Source organism: Numida meleagris, chromosome 3 (genome assembly GCF_002078875.1).
Source record: "Numida meleagris isolate 19003 breed g44 Domestic line chromosome 3, NumMel1.0, whole genome shotgun sequence".
In the NCBI taxonomy this organism is placed as follows: Eukaryota; Metazoa; Chordata; class Aves; order Galliformes; family Numididae; genus Numida; species Numida meleagris.
The window spans coordinates 81,781,459-81,798,690 of record NC_034411.1 but is presented as its reverse complement, the minus strand read 5'-3'; the positions used below and the strand labels follow the sequence as shown (position 1 = coordinate 81,798,690).

The 17,232-nt window shown below is 38.9% G+C and overlaps 1 protein-coding gene across 1 annotated transcript in view; it reads left to right on the top strand.

Moving 5' to 3' along the window:
* The window catches only part of KCNQ5 (potassium voltage-gated channel subfamily Q member 5), an 86,134-nt gene continuing 70,948 nt past the window's right edge, over nt 2,047-17,232 (top strand). Inside the window, exons 1-3 of the mRNA XM_021392013.1 lie at nt 2,047-2,092; nt 2,709-2,886; nt 4,891-4,981. Of these exons, the coding sequence (XP_021247688.1) occupies nt 2,047-2,092; nt 2,709-2,886; nt 4,891-4,981 (315 nt within the window). The remainder of the gene's footprint in view (nt 2,093-2,708; nt 2,887-4,890; nt 4,982-17,232) is intronic.

The window sequence follows — 17,232 nt, the reverse complement described above, 5'->3', positions numbered from 1 at the left end:
TTATGCCTTAAAAAATCATTTCAAAGTGGTGCTCACTGCTGAGGAAACTCCTGGCTCCTACTGATTCTGATTCTCAAAAGGAATTAGTCCTGGGGAGATCTGCTAGGTCTTGTAGACTCAAACCTAGTGAATGCAAAAACCATTCTGTAAATTTGTAAGCAATTACCTTAGTCTTGACTTTGTACCAGGAGGAAAAGTAAGAGCTACTTTGTTCAGGGGTAAGGTTAGAAAAATCTTTCAAGCATTTTTATTTTTTTTTACCTTCCATACAAAATCCACGACTGTGGCACTGCCAGTGATTTGCAAACAAGTCTTGCTCATAATCCTTAATACCTTTGCTCCTATGGGTGTTATATTAGACCACAAGTAATACTGGAACATAACTCTGGTGGTCTAATTGCTTAATTATGTCACTTTAACAGTGATACACTTTTATTCTTTACAGAAGAGGTCATAAAACTGTTTCAGTTGTTTAACTTTTGATTATTCTAATTCTAGCAGTAAATAATATAGCAAAATAGCTTTTAGAGATCTTTACTGAGGGTATTTTTTATTCTTCCAGTGTTCCCCGAGTAATGTTTTAGTATTTGTTTTTTTAGGCTGAACATCCTTTGCCATATGAACATCCCTTAAATCACAAACCATAGTAAAACTCTGTTGAAAATTAAATAAATGGAGAATTGGTAGTTCCTAATTAGCCAGTAAGAAAAGTTTATGAGAGGCGGATTGAATAAATATCAAAGCTTGTGTGTTATATTGTCTTTCATAAATTGGCTTTTCTCCAATTAGTATCTGCTTTCAGAAGCTGGAGAAGAAGATGAAAGGATCTGCTTTTGATAAAATACATGACTATGGCAGTGCTTGAATAATTTTATGGGAACTTGCTGCCTAAGGCATATGTTTTACTGTCTGATAGTAAATGCATGAGGAAAAACCATCTGTTTTTTTCAGCTTGAACAAATCTATGATCCAGATTGAACCACTGGAGGCCAAATATAATTGCTTTGTGTTTTGCTTTGCGCTGTTCTGTACCTACAGCAGCATCCTCTTGTATTGCACGTATCATAGCACACAGTTCAAATGCTGGCATTAGAAAACACTTTTTCTTCTGTTAAAGGGATGTGAGATGACTATCCAGGGCTTAATACAAATCTCCGCCCTTCATTCATCACTGGAAAAAGAGTTTCTGATACACTTTGACCACTAGGCCCTCAAACCTTCGGGTTTTGTTTTCACTGGACAGATCCTTGTTGAGGTCCTGCCAGGTAAAAAGAATTGCTCCAAGCCTTCAGCTCTTGGTGTGGAAAATTGAGAAGCTTTCCTTCCATGGGCTGAGTAAACAGACTAAATTAGAAAGCTTGCAAGTGGTTTCCAACTATTGCTTTACTTTAAAGGAAGGAAAGCAGGTCAGCGGTAAATAAACTACAGAAAATATTGCAGAACACTTGATTTTTTCCTCTTTTTGCTCATGTTGTGTTTTACAACACCTGAAAGTATAGTTTTAGTTTTGCAAAGCTAACAGGACTGGGTTTCTCTCCTCCCCCAAAGTGCTTACAGTCTAATTTTAGACATAAAATGCTGAATTGAAGGGAAAAAAGTGTTCAGTGTTGAAGGAAGGAATGAAGGATAGAGGGGCAAGATTTGAGTGAGCAAGTGGATAAATGCAAACATTTTTCTTTTGTTCTTTAATAATAATTAATAACAATGGTCTGTTTCTTGTGGAGCTTTTGGGGAAAAAAAAATGAAAAAAAAAGGTAATAGGTTTGGAAAAATAATCTTTCCAAGACTATTCTTACATTTTGCTCTGAGGATTGTGTTTGCTTTTCATGGATAATCGGCAGACCTGCATCTACCAGATGCTAATCTAAACTGTGCACCTGGCTTTCCTGAATATTTTCTTCTGCTTTGATTAATACAGTGCTTAACTGTACTGGTACCCTCTCTTGACTCACTTTTCCGCTCTGTCATGAATCTACATTTTGCCAACACTGATCTTCTAAACCAGTTCCTGAGGAACTGTGGCAATTCTTCACAAGTGCTGGGTTCATGGAGGATGGTTTTGTGACTGCAGGACTGGGCTGGGACTTAAAAGGTACAGGTCCACCCCACAGTTCTACTGAAGACTTCCATGTAGCTTCAAGAGAGTCCCTTACCTTTTCTGTGCTGTGGTCTCCAGCTGTGATATGGGAATAACAAACCTTTTTCTTCTGCGTCTGTTTTCCATAATTTTGCTACATGACATTTCTTCAAAGTGAAAACTTGTATTATGTGCTTGGACAAGACCCAGTACAACAGGGCCTCAAATTTAGTTGGTATTACTGGAATACAGCTAAACAAGAGCAATTTTTAATACGTAAGAGCAAAGAATAGAAGAAAATAAAATTTTAACTGATTCAGGACTAAGGAAAGCCAGCAAAAGGAAATGACAGTCTTTTACTGTAAATTCTTAGTCGCTTCTTAATTTTATTTTGCCCTCTGTGCAGGCTTTAACTAGGAGAAACCACATTTATGAGTATGCCAGTAGGATGTAATTATAGGGGGTTTGTGAAGACTGCAGTAGCTAAAACTACCAGCAATGTTCTGTGAGATTTTCCTTTAAAAAAAGGTGGAGGGAAGGGGACCAAAGTTGCTCACAAGGTGAATTTTTATCAGTTGGATCAATCTTTCATAAAACCTTCAGGCATATATCTGCCGATCTCTTTCTTTAGACTGGAAGATAGATTTGTCAGTGGTATGGGACCATTATTACCCACCTGCATATCGTGATACCATTGTTTTATTTACAGCTCTTGACAGAGCTTATCCACAAGATCCTATCAGATTTGATTTTCAGAGTGGAACTTCATCACAGCGATTAAGTGATGTGCTACTAAATATGCCACCAATGTATTATTGCATTGCACATCAGATTTTCTAATAGACATTCCAAAGAAAATACTTACATTTTTGTCTAATGTACTGGATGTATTACGGCACTCCTGCCATATTGGAAGGTCGGTGTATTATAAAGGGAAGAACAGTTTTAGCTCCTGAAGAACATGTGGGCAGTTGCAATAATAATAATGTTTGTATCCAGTAATTTGAGTAAAAGAATAATTTAGATTTGAAAGGGCTTTTCAGGTTGTATAGTCCATGCTCCTGCTCACAGCAGTTAATTTCCAAGTTAGGTGAAGGCTTTTTCCTGCTGAGTTCTGAAAATCTCCAGGGGCAGAGATTGCACAGCCGTGCTATGCAACTTTTTCAGTGCTGAACCTTCACTGTGATTTTTTTTTCCTTATAACTAATCATAATTTTCCTTTCTGCGAATGCTGTCCTCTCTGCATTCCTTGTAACCAGAAATAGATAGCTGACTTCTTCAGGCCAGGCAAACCCAGCTCTGCTCAGCCTCTCCTGCATGTCTTGAGCTGCAGCCCCTGACCACCATGCTGCTGAGTGAGCTTGGCACCAGAAACACCCCCCACACACCAGTGCTTTTCTGAAAGCTGCTGTGTCCAGAGTGATTGTGTGGGTTGATGGAAACTCATCCTATTGAAGAGTATATGCGCTGTCTGTATCAAACTGTAATTTTTGTGCTTTGTCCCTGGAAGAGATTTTGTCCATTTTGTATCAGGCAGGAGCCATTCTTTCTTTCTTGCAGGTATACACATGCATTAATGTTGGGTTAGAGTAAGAGTCTAGCAAGAGTTGGACAGAAGTCAAAGGCCTGGTTTTTTTGATTGATTGATTACTGAGCATGATTGACAACTATCAGTTATCTGATTCTATAAAACTTGCAGTTACTTGCAAGAAACAGTTCAAGTGCTAGAACTTACGATGTAGAACATGTACCACCTTGCACAACAGATGATTAATCAGTGAATGAGCTGCTTAGTCAGTCCATGGTATTGTGGGTGTAGTGAAATTCTCTTCTGATCCATTCCATAGGCAGCATTTTTTCACCAGCACAGTGGCATTGTTATTGGCAAAGCAGCCCTATAGGAAAGGGTATTCTGTAGCATCCATGGTATAGGCCTCGGGGTCAGACCAAGTGTTCAGGCTCCCATCCGTGATCACTGTATGCTGTATGCTCTCTGCTGTGAGGATCAGGCATGGGACTCACAAGAATTTGTACAGTGATACCAAGTGTTTGCATTTTCTTTGCATAGAGATTTGGCAGTATGTCGGTGCTTTGTTTCATCTGCATATCTTTGTCAGTACCATGAAGCGTGCAAGCTCATGCAAGCTAAAAATTGCAGTCATGTTTCCCCAGTTATGACTGCATGACTTGTGTAAGGCTCTCTTGATTCACTCCTATGTTTTAACTCCTTCCATTGATACTGAGTTTTTTCCTAGGATGGAGCCTAGTCATTTAGGGCAGTGGTAGCACAGCCCAACTGCCTTTGAGCTTCTGCTAGTTTGTTCAAGTGTGTTGCTCAGAAGGAAGATGATTAAGATGGGGAAAGTCATAGCAGTTAGATGCAATATGTACATCAGCACTTCGATAACCTCATACAGCCCTCATCTGTGGTCTACTGTGGGAGAAATGATCCTTCAGACTGGGGAGAGGACTCTTCCATTGGCAATCTTTCTTTTGAGCCACTAAGAGTGGTTGGACTGGATAAATGTACAGGACTGAGATACCAAAAGTGGAGTCTGTGTATGTTGGGTCACTTCACCAAGATCTTGATACATATCGTGTTTTTTCCATTAATTCTATCAATGTTATGTAGAAGTCTGTAGAATTATGAGGAGGCTATTTGAATGTCTTTATTTAACTAAGTAGTAATTGAATTCATTTCTGTTAATGAGAACTGTTAAGTGATAGTCTTCTATTAATGTTGGTGGAGAAGAATATAGATACTGGGTCAGGGTTCTGAAAAATATTAATTGTTAATATTCTTTCTTTTTCAGTTTTCTCCTTGTGTTTGGCTGCTTGATTTTGTCCGTGTTTTCCACTATTCCTGAACACACAAAACTTGCCTCTGGTTGTCTCTTCATTTTGGTAAGTGAAACTTCTAAATACTAGACAGCTTTACAAATACTTTTATATACACTCAAATTCTCTCCTTCACCGTGGAATTCCTGAATGCTTTAAGAAACCGTACTTCTCATCAGAATGATGAAATAGTAATAAAAGAGAAGATTCCACCATCTTTTTCTTTAAAAACCAAGTCAGAGTGTATGTAAGTGTTATATTGCATCTTCTTCTTTACTTGAGAACTGCTGCATTTAATTACTTATACTTTTTCTACTGCAGTTTGGTAGTGACTGAGCAGGAAAGACCTTTGATACTGCTGCTGCTGCCATTTGTGAAGTCTGTATGTATTAAGAGGCACTTAAAATAGGAAATTGTTTTATATTAGATACCAATTTCTGGTAGCTGTTGGTAGATACTGACATTTTAGTGGCAGTTGCAGCAGTAGGATGTGGTACCTTCATTATTTTTTCATATTGCATGCTTTTGTATTCTGATTCTCTTTCCTTTTTCCTTTCTGAGGTAGATATAAATGGCTTTAATCCCTAAAAGCGCTTAGCATTTTTCATACATTGTATAGATGCTTTATTCATCTATTTCTTGATGGGTTGTTTAGTTTTGCAAGTGATGGCCTGAGGATAAGTGATAGTGGTCATTAAAATATCACTATATACCTGGAGTTACCATGGTTATTTCAGTTCCATGCATACAGAAGACTGTGGCTTCTTAGTTAATGCCTAGGGTGAAATAACTGTTGACAAGTGCCAACATATCAATTGTCATTGCTGTATATATCTGAAAGCACTGGTCTTCAGAACAGCTTCCCAATTAATTATAGCATGAGCAGTCTGATAAGCATAATTGCAGTGTGTGGTATGCCTCCAGAGCACAATGTGCTACCAGATCAGGATACCTGAATGAAATGACTGAAGTTGGCCAGGTGCAGAAGTGTGGTGCTCTGCTCCATCTGATCATACTACTTTTTAGCAGCGCTCATTAGGGAGAGCCATGCCTAATGTGGCATTCTGCTTCCCAGCCATGTTATCCCTGTTTCTGGGTAAAAGATCAGATGGCATTAAACCAGCCTGAAAGTGATCAGATTTAATTCTGTACTGATATCTACTTCCATTACTTGCATAGTTGAGCAACACTTCGCAAATGGAAGTTTGTTTGAATGCTGTGTAGCTGTGTTATTGCAATTATTACACCAATTGCTAAGATCTTCTGGTACATAAAACAGGAAAAATTGGTTTGTCTGAAAACACCCAATTTCTGATAGAAGGTAATTTTGTGACAGGTAATTTGTTTCCCTCTATACTTATGCAAATTGGTTGCAGAAGAGCCATTTGTTCTGACATAAAATATGCATTTCCCATGAGTCATATACTTGTTGGTTGTGCTGGTATGCTTACTGCCAGTTCCTCAGCTGGCTGATACACCTGTTCCCTGTTTGCTTTGGTTTTCTGTGGCTTGCCTGGGAGTTTGACTGTGGAAGAGCTCTGTGAAGCCCTGGGTTTGCTCGCATGGACGGGTTGAGGAGCGTGAGCTCCATTAGCCCAGACCCCAGTCCTTGTACAGTCCTTGTGGCAGTGTCCATCAGCAGAGATAGGCTGCGCAGGACTTGAGAAGGGAAACTCTGTGAGGCTTCCTGCTTCCGTGGTCTCAAAGATGGGCTTTGTTCATCTCAGCAATTCCAACTTAATGTTCTCTGCCATCCTTCCAACACAGAAATGACTGTAAGGAGGAAGAGCAGGGATAGTTAATACTTGAGGCATCAAAGCTTTAGTAGCTTGGTCCAGCATTTCTGTGCTATAGCCTCATGTGTTCAACAAACCCTTGGCAGGAATAAATCTAGTGATGACAAATTTTATGGCTCCTGCTGTGGGTCTCTAATGGAGAAAAATATAAACACGGCAAAGTATGAAATTCCAGAAGCAGGCTAAAACTGACTGGTTTATTCCAGTTTATTGGTGCATGATTTGCTCCTTCTCGGCATACTGAATTATTAGCAGATATTAGTAATGTTATCAAAGCAAGTTATTGCAAACACAAAATAAGAAAATAATGCAATTCTGTCTTTACTCAGGAAGAACTGTTTTGGCTGCGCCAACAAATAATTAGTCACTAGAGTTTCCACAACCTTTTACTTGCAGTGATTCACACAATTCCTACAAGTGTGTCGTTTAGTAGAGACAGTTGTATTAACTGTCAGACATCTGCTTTAATACCATTTTGCTTCGTGCTCGAGATGGAAGATGGATGTTTATTTTCTAATGAAGTACAGTACAACAATCTGTAGAGCTGCCTGCTGGGTTTCTGTGAACTGTTTGCTTCACAGATTTATTCCAGATGGTACCCCCTAGAGCCATGTTAATTGGCTAAAAAGTTAACGTAATGTTTCTTCAACTTAATACCTGAGCGGCAGCCTGCACCAGCTCCTATGACTTTTGACATACTGCAGCTATTAGCAATTACATGGGACGATTAAAAAGGGAAGTATAAATGAGGTAAGCAAATCTTTTTCTCCCTCCCAGAAAGGCTACAGGAGCTGAGAACATTTTGCAATCAGTCATTCCATCTATGTATCTATCTCCCTGAGCCTCACCTTACCGGGGGGCAGAGTACACAGCCCCAAATCACTGCATCCTAAACACTCTCTCAGAAAAAATACAACAGCGTGCAATAGCTCTGCAATAGCTCAGAGTAAATAATTGTTTAGGAAAGAAGTATTAGCTGAGGGTTTCTGAGTGTCAGCAGTGGTTAATGGACTCATCTGGACTGCAGAAAATCCCAAGCCCTGCTCCCAGCGCCAGCACAAAGCTGCCACACCGCGTCCGGCTGCACCCAGACAGGACTTCAGTTCCAACATCTGAACAAGCACTGCTGGATTCCTAGGCACCCTCTGCTTATCAGAGAGCCTGTCAGGGGAAATGCACTCAATATTTGAGTTTTATGCTTAAAATGAAAGTCCTTCAGATATGCTAAGTGTATATGAACTGTTACTACATCAGTAATGAATTTGGTTAGATTTGCTTTCAGAAATAATAAGCCTAACCAGACGGAGAGCATCAGATAAAACTCCTTGTACCTACAATTATAATTATGCTTTAGCCTCATCTGTGCACATAACTTCTGACACTCAAGCTGCAGTAGTGATATATCCCAGGCAGACAATAGAAGAAAATCTACTTCAACATCAAAAAAAGCCACAAGCAGCTGAAGAATCCAACTAACACAGCAAGAAAATAATCTTTGGCGTATTGCTGATCTCCTGCAAGTACATTTCCTGGCACTTTATCAAATGGTAAACACAAGGGAAGTAAAACTTAGGCTGGGAAGGCAAAATCAAATCTTTTGGGGAAGGCAGCCAAGAAGAAAAATAACTGGAATCAGAGGACATTCACTCTCATGACCAAACTTTCTGTATTTTAAGATCATTTTCAGCTAAAGCTATGTGAATCACTTGTTCACTTCTATTTGTTTGCTGTCTGTTCAAGAAAATAAATAAAATAACATGTGTTGACCCACAAAGAGTTGGCAAATCAGAAGTCCAGAAAAAGTCTTTTATCGGATTAGATGTTTCATTTGGCCTGGCATTACACATTTCTTCTTTGAGTGTTTTAGAACTTCTGGCTTAAAGTAAAAAGCTGTAGAAAAGAAATATCATTTTCATTTGAAGTGACAAAGAATTCCATTTTTCTCATAATTTTCATTTTTAATCAAGATAGAGAAACCGCAAAACTCGTGAATTTCTGTAGAAGTGGTTTTATCAAATCTGTTCTGTGTTTTTCTTTGAAAAGGGCTGGGATGGAAAACTGTACACACTTCTACAAAATAAGGGCCTCTGAAAATGTACTCTAGGAACATGTTCTTCAGTCTGTAATAGCTCCCAGAGACATAAAAGCAGCGTACAGTAGGTGAAGCTAGCTTCTACACTTAACTGTGGTCACTTACATGGATCCAAAAGGATAGTCTAGTGAGTACTTCTAGCAATTAAGCTCTTCCTAAAATTTTTCTTTTCTAATATTTTCCCATAAATAAATAAATGTAGAAAGAGGATGATTAAAAAACATAGCATATAGCTGTCTCTGCTGTAGAAAAGTGAATCCATACACCAAAATGCAATCATACAAATTTTAGCTACAAAATTTTAAGGCTGGTTAGAAGAGATTTTAAAAAATGGTGCATGGTGCTCTATTCACCTATTGTCCCACAACTTGAATCATCTTGTTACTGTGGGATAAAAACCTCAAGACCTGAAGAGAGAACAGAAGAGATGGTAATGTTGGCATTCCCAGGCAACCAACGAACGTCTAAAACAAATAGACACACAATGTAGTTATGGTAAGAGATGAAAGTAACAATAAAAATTGTTTCATAACAAAGTAACATAGCATCACATATAAAACTATGAAGGTGTTTGAAAAATCTGTTGCCAACAGTACTAAGGGTACATTATAGTTTCTTATATATTCCTGTTGCAGTATAAGAGGTATCACTTAGCTTATGTTGTCCATCACATTATATAGCCACATGCATAAAGTCAGGAGTGAAGATACTGGTACTAATAAGGATCACTTTCTGACTCCTTTTGTTTCCTAGCACAGAGGGCTAGCATTCCTTCAAAGGTAGAGAACATCTTACTAGGAGAGAATGGACTGCCAGTATTATTCCAGAAAGAGCCTTTTAGCCCGCCATTCAAGAGGCCACTTTCTCTAGAACACTCACAACTTGAGGATATGGAGATTAAGAGTGGAGAATGGGGGAGGATTAGATAATAGTGATGAGGTGTCATGATTCAGATTAACAGAAGTATAATTCTTTGAGGAGAGAAAAGCACATCACATTTTAGATGAATCAACACAATTGTGCTAAAGAACCAAACCAACTGTCCAGGACTTCCGTTAAGGACAAATGAGCATCATTCCTTGCATAGCTGCTCTTCCATGACATGTCTTCCTCCTATTTTTAATAGCATGGCAAACTACTTCTAAGTCATAGAATCATAGAATGGCCTGGGTTGAAAAGAACTTCAAAGATCATCGAGTTTCAAGCCCCCTACTGAGTGCAGGGTTGCCAGCCACTAGACCAGGCTGCCCAGAGCCACATCCAGCCTGGCCTTGAATGCCTCCAGGGATGGGGCATCCACAACCTCCTTGGGCAACCTTTTCCAGTGCATCACCACCCTCTGAGTGAAAAACTTCCTCCTAATATCTAACCTAAATTTCCCCGTCTCAGTTTAAAACCATTCCCCCTTGTCCTATCACCATCCACCCTCGTAAACAAAGTCATAAGTGTAGCATTTTGCATAGATGCAGATTTGCAATAGTTTATCCTATACTGTACGATATTGAAATAGAATTTGATAAGGATCCAAACTTGTTATATGGATAGCAAGAACTACCTTGTTAAAACGGGCAAAAAAACAGGTAGTGCAGACTGTAACAGTCAAAAAGGATTGATATCAATGTCTAAATTCAAACTTTGAATTCAAAAATTCGGACCTGGCCCTTGTTAGGGAAATATCGACTTGTCTAATTGAAATGCAGAATATATCTCTAGAGGAGAAACAAAGTACAGGATCAGAAACAATGCTTCAGGAAAAAAGCCTACAAAACATTATATTATCAAAGGAAAAAATTGCTGAAAAAGACAGAACATCAGTGATATGAAAGTTGTTTGGAAACCTAGAAGTAACCCCACCATCTGAGCAACTTGCAGAAACAACTCAGCCCCTTAGCACAGATGTGACAAAGCATGCAAACACATATGTTGCTATAGTCAAAATGTGAAGTTTCCTCAAGTGAGAGGAGAAATCTGATCACAAGATTCAGTTTAAGGACTTCGAAATCTGTGGTACAAAATACAGACAGATTTAAAAAGATTAAAATTTAAAAAAAATTCTGCAAGGATCAGATGCAGATGTATGGATAACACAAACATTCAAAAAATTTTTTAAGCGTAGATGATGGCAAATCCGTAAGGAACTTACTGGAACTAAGTCCAATCCTGAGGTCTCTGAACTGGGGGTGAGTTGCAGTGATGAATTAGAAATAAACACTGGTTGCTTTGAACTTAGAGGCTTTCATGGAATGTCTAAGGAAGGGATGTATGTCATGGACAGAATAATAATTTTGGTATCAAATCTGAACCTGACAGGAATTGGCTGATTACACCAAATGTAGATACGATCACAGGAAATGAATGTCTCACAGATATATATGTATATGGTTTTGAGAGGATGTGGAAGGGTTTTGCTCTTCTCTTTTTCCAGAAGACCGAAATTCTGTAAACTTTGAAAAACGGAGAATAGGAGAAGCTGAAAAACACTCCACAAATGGCATTATTTGTAAAACGCATATTAGATTTAAAAGTTTAATTATTGGAGTGAAAAGAGGGGATGAAGTCAACTTTTTCACTGAATCTAGGGAACGGAATAAAAATATCATATATGAAGACTTACGCAAGTAACAGAAATGCTGACATGGCAGATGTGAATAACTTCAGTAAACCTGAGGCATAAGCAGAATTTTGACAGCTTGGGTGAAGTAGGAGGGCGACGAAGTTCAGAAGAGGGTGACTAAGCTGGTGAGGGGTCTGGAGCACAGGCCTTATGAGGAGCGGCTGAGGAAGCTGGGATTGTTCGGTCATGGAGATGAGGAGGCTCAAGGGGGACCTTATCACTCTCTATAACTGCCTGAAGGGAGGTTGTAGTGAGCTGGGGGTCAGCCTCTTCTCTCTTGTAACTAGTGACAGGACGAGGGGGAATGGCCTCAAGTTACGCCAGGGGAGATTTAGGCTGGACATTAGGAAACACTACTTTTCTGAAAGAGTGGTCAGGCGCTGGAATGGGCTGCCCAGGGAGGTGGTTGAGTCACCATCCCTGGAGGTGTTCAAGAAACATTTAGATATAGTGTTGAGAGACGTGGTTTAGTGGGGTTATTGGTGGTAGGTGGATGGTTGGACTGGATGATCTTGTAGGTCTTTTCCAACCTAGCTAATTCTATGATTCTATGATTCTAAGTACCTTCCAAGTCCAATTTACCAACATTTACCAGTTGTCGGATAATGCTTTCTTGAAATTACTTTCTGAGTGTGTTTGGTACTGGAAACATTTCTGACTACATCATCCCAGATGCCCAGTAATCAAAGCACACATTGATATGTTCCTAGGGAAGCTCTGTTGATGAGCTTTGGGAAACTTAAAGAAGAAATAAATCAGAACGCACCAAATATCATTTGCTGAATCTCTAGGTTTTATCAAGTCCAAGCATGCTAAGACCAAAGAATAAAAGAAGAAATATCCCACCCCCCTCCTCTTTTCAGAATGCCAAATATTACCAGTTAAGTCACATACATGTGTTCAGCCATAACAACTAGCCTAAGCCCTTTGCATCCATACAAAATTAGCATGGATGCCAGAGCATAAAAAGATTTGAAGTCTGTGATTGCTCTGGCACCTTTCTACATTTCTTCTGGACAGAGCAAAAGATACAAATTCTTCAGAAACACTTCAAAAGGAAGATCTGGGATCTGTGTTGCTACAGCGATGTGCTTGAACGTCTGCCTGTAGCATGTGACATCAGAAACTTGACAACAGCAGAAAAAAATGTGTGAAGAAATCACAGAGGAGATGCAAAGGCCTGGGTGCAGCTGTACAGAGCTTCATAGTTTTGACCATGCAGATCATTTTAAAATTAAAATGAGAGACCATTCACTGCTTGTCTCTTGCTACAGGGGAAGAAAATGTATGCAAGCACAAGGTAGGATACAAAGATGATGGGAAAATAGAGGATTTTTCTATGGTGTGAGTTTTATTGATGTTGTCTCATTCAGGAATTATCTCAGAAGTGTAGTTGTACCTGGCATAAACAAATGATCTTGGAACAAAGCAGTGAGTGTAAATCTGAGGCACAAGAAAGAGGAAAGCACGATATTTGAGGATGATGTTGTGTCTGAGTTAGAGTGGGATGGACACTGAAATCAACATTCGCTATTGCTGTTTTCCCTATTTGAAAAAGGGTTTTCAGCAGTTGGCAGGGTCTTCCTGGAAGAAACACATCCACCAGAAGCCAAATGGAGCTTTGGGATAAGTTTGCAGACACATGCACTTAGATGGTAAGCGCAGTAACCTGGAGTTGCTGTGGGAAGGGAAGATCTTTCGGTAGTGCATCCTGGTGCTCCTGGGGAATTTGTTTCCGTGGCATCCTCAGCTGCCCTAGGGTTTCTGTCCTTCCCATGTGGATGCAGAGGAAGGTTAGCACGGTTTCAGCGCTAGGAACTGGGTCTGCTATGGTAAACGCTCTGTAAGTAATTAAATGGCAGCTACTTTATTCCGGTGTGTGTTTTTGCTGTCTGAATCAAAGCTGTTTTTGCTTCACACAAAAATTCTGGGCCTTTTTTTCTGTTGTAAATGAATAAGGAAACATGACTGATAGGTGCCATTTCAGGTAATAAACCAAAAGCTGAAAGGGAATTGGATAGCTGAAGTCCTATATAATGTGTAGCTAATTAAAACTAAGCATACACTGGGATTTTAATATTATATCAATAGACTTGTAGCAGCATATTAAATTAAAAGGCACAGGATTAATTTCTTAATAATGCTCCATTAACATATAATCAGCATGGGACATCTTAATCATAATTTGGAAAAGCCAGTGTTGTAAAAGTATCACATTCATTATAAAACTGATAAAAGACAAAAAAAAGTGCATACATTTAATTTCATACTTATTGGGTATTGCTGGGAGCTGCACTGCAGTCTCTGGTTTTGATTTATATGCCACTAATAGGGTCTGCTCTGGGTTGTGTTTTCAGATTTATGGCTGCCTCTTCCACTGCTAGACTGCAGTTGGAGAGAATTAAAACATTTGTTAGTGAAGTATATGTACACGTGTAGATACGCTTGTTCGCTGATTAGTTCAAAGATCTTCCCTTCTAGTACTGGATTAATAATAATAATAATAGAATAATAGAATGGTTTATGTTGAAAGGGACCTTAAGGATCTTCTAGTTCCAATGATCTGATTCAAATTACACTATTATTTTGAACAGTAATATATGCACATATTCATATAAGCTGATTTTAATCTGGAAAGTGGCCAGTATAACAGGAGCATCCGAAGTCCTACAACAGCTTCTGCAGCACAGCTGTTTACAGCTCAAAACTTTCTCAGAAATGGAAGTAGCATTGCACTACCATCGCCTCCCAACAGTGCCTGTTAATCACTGGAGCCCAATTCTGGTGCCCAGTACTTTGAATCAGTTGAAGGCTTTGTTGCTTGACAGGAGCGTACAGAAGCTGAGGTGTTATGTTCTTGGTTTAATTGATTGAGAAAACGTTCTCGTCTTTTTTGAGTATGAATAATAAAGCATTGTTATTTGAATAGTTATCAACTGTTCATCCTGTGTCACCATAAAGAAATTTCAGCAGCTAGTGATGTTCTTAAAACAGTCGTCAACCAATGGAAGGATGAGAAAATGTTTATTCTCCCTCTTTTCTAGCTGATTTGGAGACACTTGATGTCCCTGTTAATGTGTTTTTAGGGAAGTAGGAACAGGAGGTCCTTAGCTGCTGTCGGATGACTTCATTCCTCCTGTTCTTCCTGTTGTGTTGATTGAGAAGCTGCTGATTTACACCAGATGAGTATCTGCAGTGCAGCTACACTACAGAGAGATTGTCTTCAGTATGGAAGCACTTGTAGCCTGATTAAAGCTTATTTCAGGGGATTAATTTAATATGTTCAAGTACATGTCCTGGTCTCCTGATAACGTCACTTACAGACCCTGTTCTCTGGTGCCCTCAAGGCAGGCAGTCTGCAGCTCCACTGTCCTATTTCAGCAGTCTTTGGAATACATAATATCACAATTTCCATACAAGAAATCTAATTAAAATAACAGCAGAGCTATTGTCTTGTGCATGGGTTCCTTATATCCAAACCTCAGCTTATTTATGTTTTTCAAAATAACCAGGAGCCTCCTATAAGAACAGCTTAGAGTGCTCGATTTCGGTCATTTTCTCATCATGAAAATGGCTCTAATTGTGTGAAATGATGGTCTGCAGCCAAGGCACCTGATTTCAGCAGCAGGAGTGCATCAAATTATTCTAAGTTTTAATAAACAGTTATGTTAATGAACAAGAAAGCTATGATAAAAACTTTTTTTTTTTTTGCTGTTTTAATGTTACGCTGAGGGAGATCCTTATCACTGAAAACTACCTGAGAAGCATACTAATGTAGACAGTTTCAACAAATTGTCATTGGTGCTGTAGCTAGATGGGCAAAGTACAAGAAAATCAGAAGAGCGCACTGTAGCTGCCTTGCACGAAGGTCCTGGAGGACCTTTTGCTAATAGAAACCTTGCTCTGGATGACCTCTTATTTTCTTTCCATTTCAAAACCCTCATTGTTCCAGTGGCAGAGCAACCAAGGCACACGCAAATGTAAAAAACCTCCGGAACACGTTGGCATTTCTGTTCCTTGTGTCAAAAACAGCTGAATATTAATAAGTGTTTCGGCCTTGCTTCTTGCATGTGCATAGCTCCCCGTGACAAGAGAAACTGTGTATGTAGAAACATTTCTGAATGAGATCAGTCTGGATAAACTGTGCTCTGAGAAGGAAGAAGGACTTTCCCCTCTCTGAAGTACCAGTGTATCTGCCACATCGGTTATAGAGGGAGGCTAGCTGTGAGGTAGCCTCCCTGTATAATCAGCCAGGAAGGTTACAGCTGAGATCACTGTGGAGCAAGGACAAATGCATCTGGGACTGGAAAAGATGATAATAGACTGGACAAGGAAGAAACAGTAAAAGCCAGGGGATCCTTGCTGTAACATCAGGGAAGAGTTAGGCTGTTAACTTGCTCGTCAGTTCAAATTCAGCCATGCTAAACTTTGAATGAGGCCAGATTTATCACCAGTGGAAGATTTTCCCATTCCGATGTAAAAGTTGTTATTATATATCTCTTAAGTAAGGCAAAATTAATGATGTTCCATCATACTATACATAGGATAAAATACGTGAAATGTGTCATTTCTAGAGCAAGCCTACAAGTTGTATGAGTTCTAACGATTTATTCCATCACATGCCTTTTCAGTTACGGTCTGATTTTATATTTTAATTGCTAAGAAACTAAAAACAAGTAATTTAAAAGTCTGGATTTATGATTAGAAGCCATTCCAAATTATTGTTTTTTTTAGAAAAGGTCTTTTTTTTCAGATGCATCCGTTCAATTTTTGTCCATCACAAACCAAAAAACTCATGACAGTACAGCTGCTACAGGAAAAACTAATGTTATTCCCTGGCCTGAGTTAACCTTGGGAGAGATTTGTCTTTACATCGTGATTGAGTGCACTGATTACTGAAACATTACACGTTTCTCAGTGGTGTGGGCCTCTATTTCTGTCTGGTTTCAACTTGAACCAGTCCAAAACACCAGCACAAATCTGACCCATGAAGTGCTATGAAGAGTTTCTGTTTGAATGTGTTCACATTTTCTGGAAAATCTTTTTCCTGCGCTCACGATGATGTTTTCCTTTTAAATTCAGTTGTTCTTTTAGGAAGTAGGGGCGGCTGGGATATAAAGATCATTTTGAAATATTACTATTTCAGAATGTGCAAAAATAAGTGCGAAATCCCATCTCCACCTTTTTCAATGACTTTTCTGTTATTCAATCTTATAGTGTACTTTAAAACCTCCAGAAATTTGGTACACGTAAGAAAGTTATGAAGGATTTTTAAAATCAGCATTCCAGTGCACGGGGCCACATTTAATATACTTGAGCTCACTTAATGTAACTACAGCAGCTGTTTATAAAATTTCCTTAATTAACAGAAAGTTTAATTTCGAGAGTGTACAACTGTGCATAAGTTTATAATGTTGCTAGAAATTGTAACCATTTTTCCCATGGGATGAAGAGACCTTTCACGTTGTTTCTCCAAGAAAAATTTCATTCTTTTACCCTCCGCCTGCTAAAAAAATTGAGAAAATAGCTTTTTTGCTTTTTTTCTTCCTTAGAACAGATAAATTGTCATGAATTTTCATTTTGTGGTACATGTATATGTGTATATGTGTGTGGGAGAGAGAAAAATGGAATTTCTGCCTCCAAGGTGAGACCATGCAGTAAAAGAATCTCAAACATGTGTTCAGCATACAGTGACTGTGCTCATCTTTGCATAACTGAGTGTTATAGCAAATAGTAATTGCTAATGGTAGTAAAGATGACAAATGCAAAGCTGCGTAACACTAATAGGAACCAGAATATTAAACTATGAAAAAAT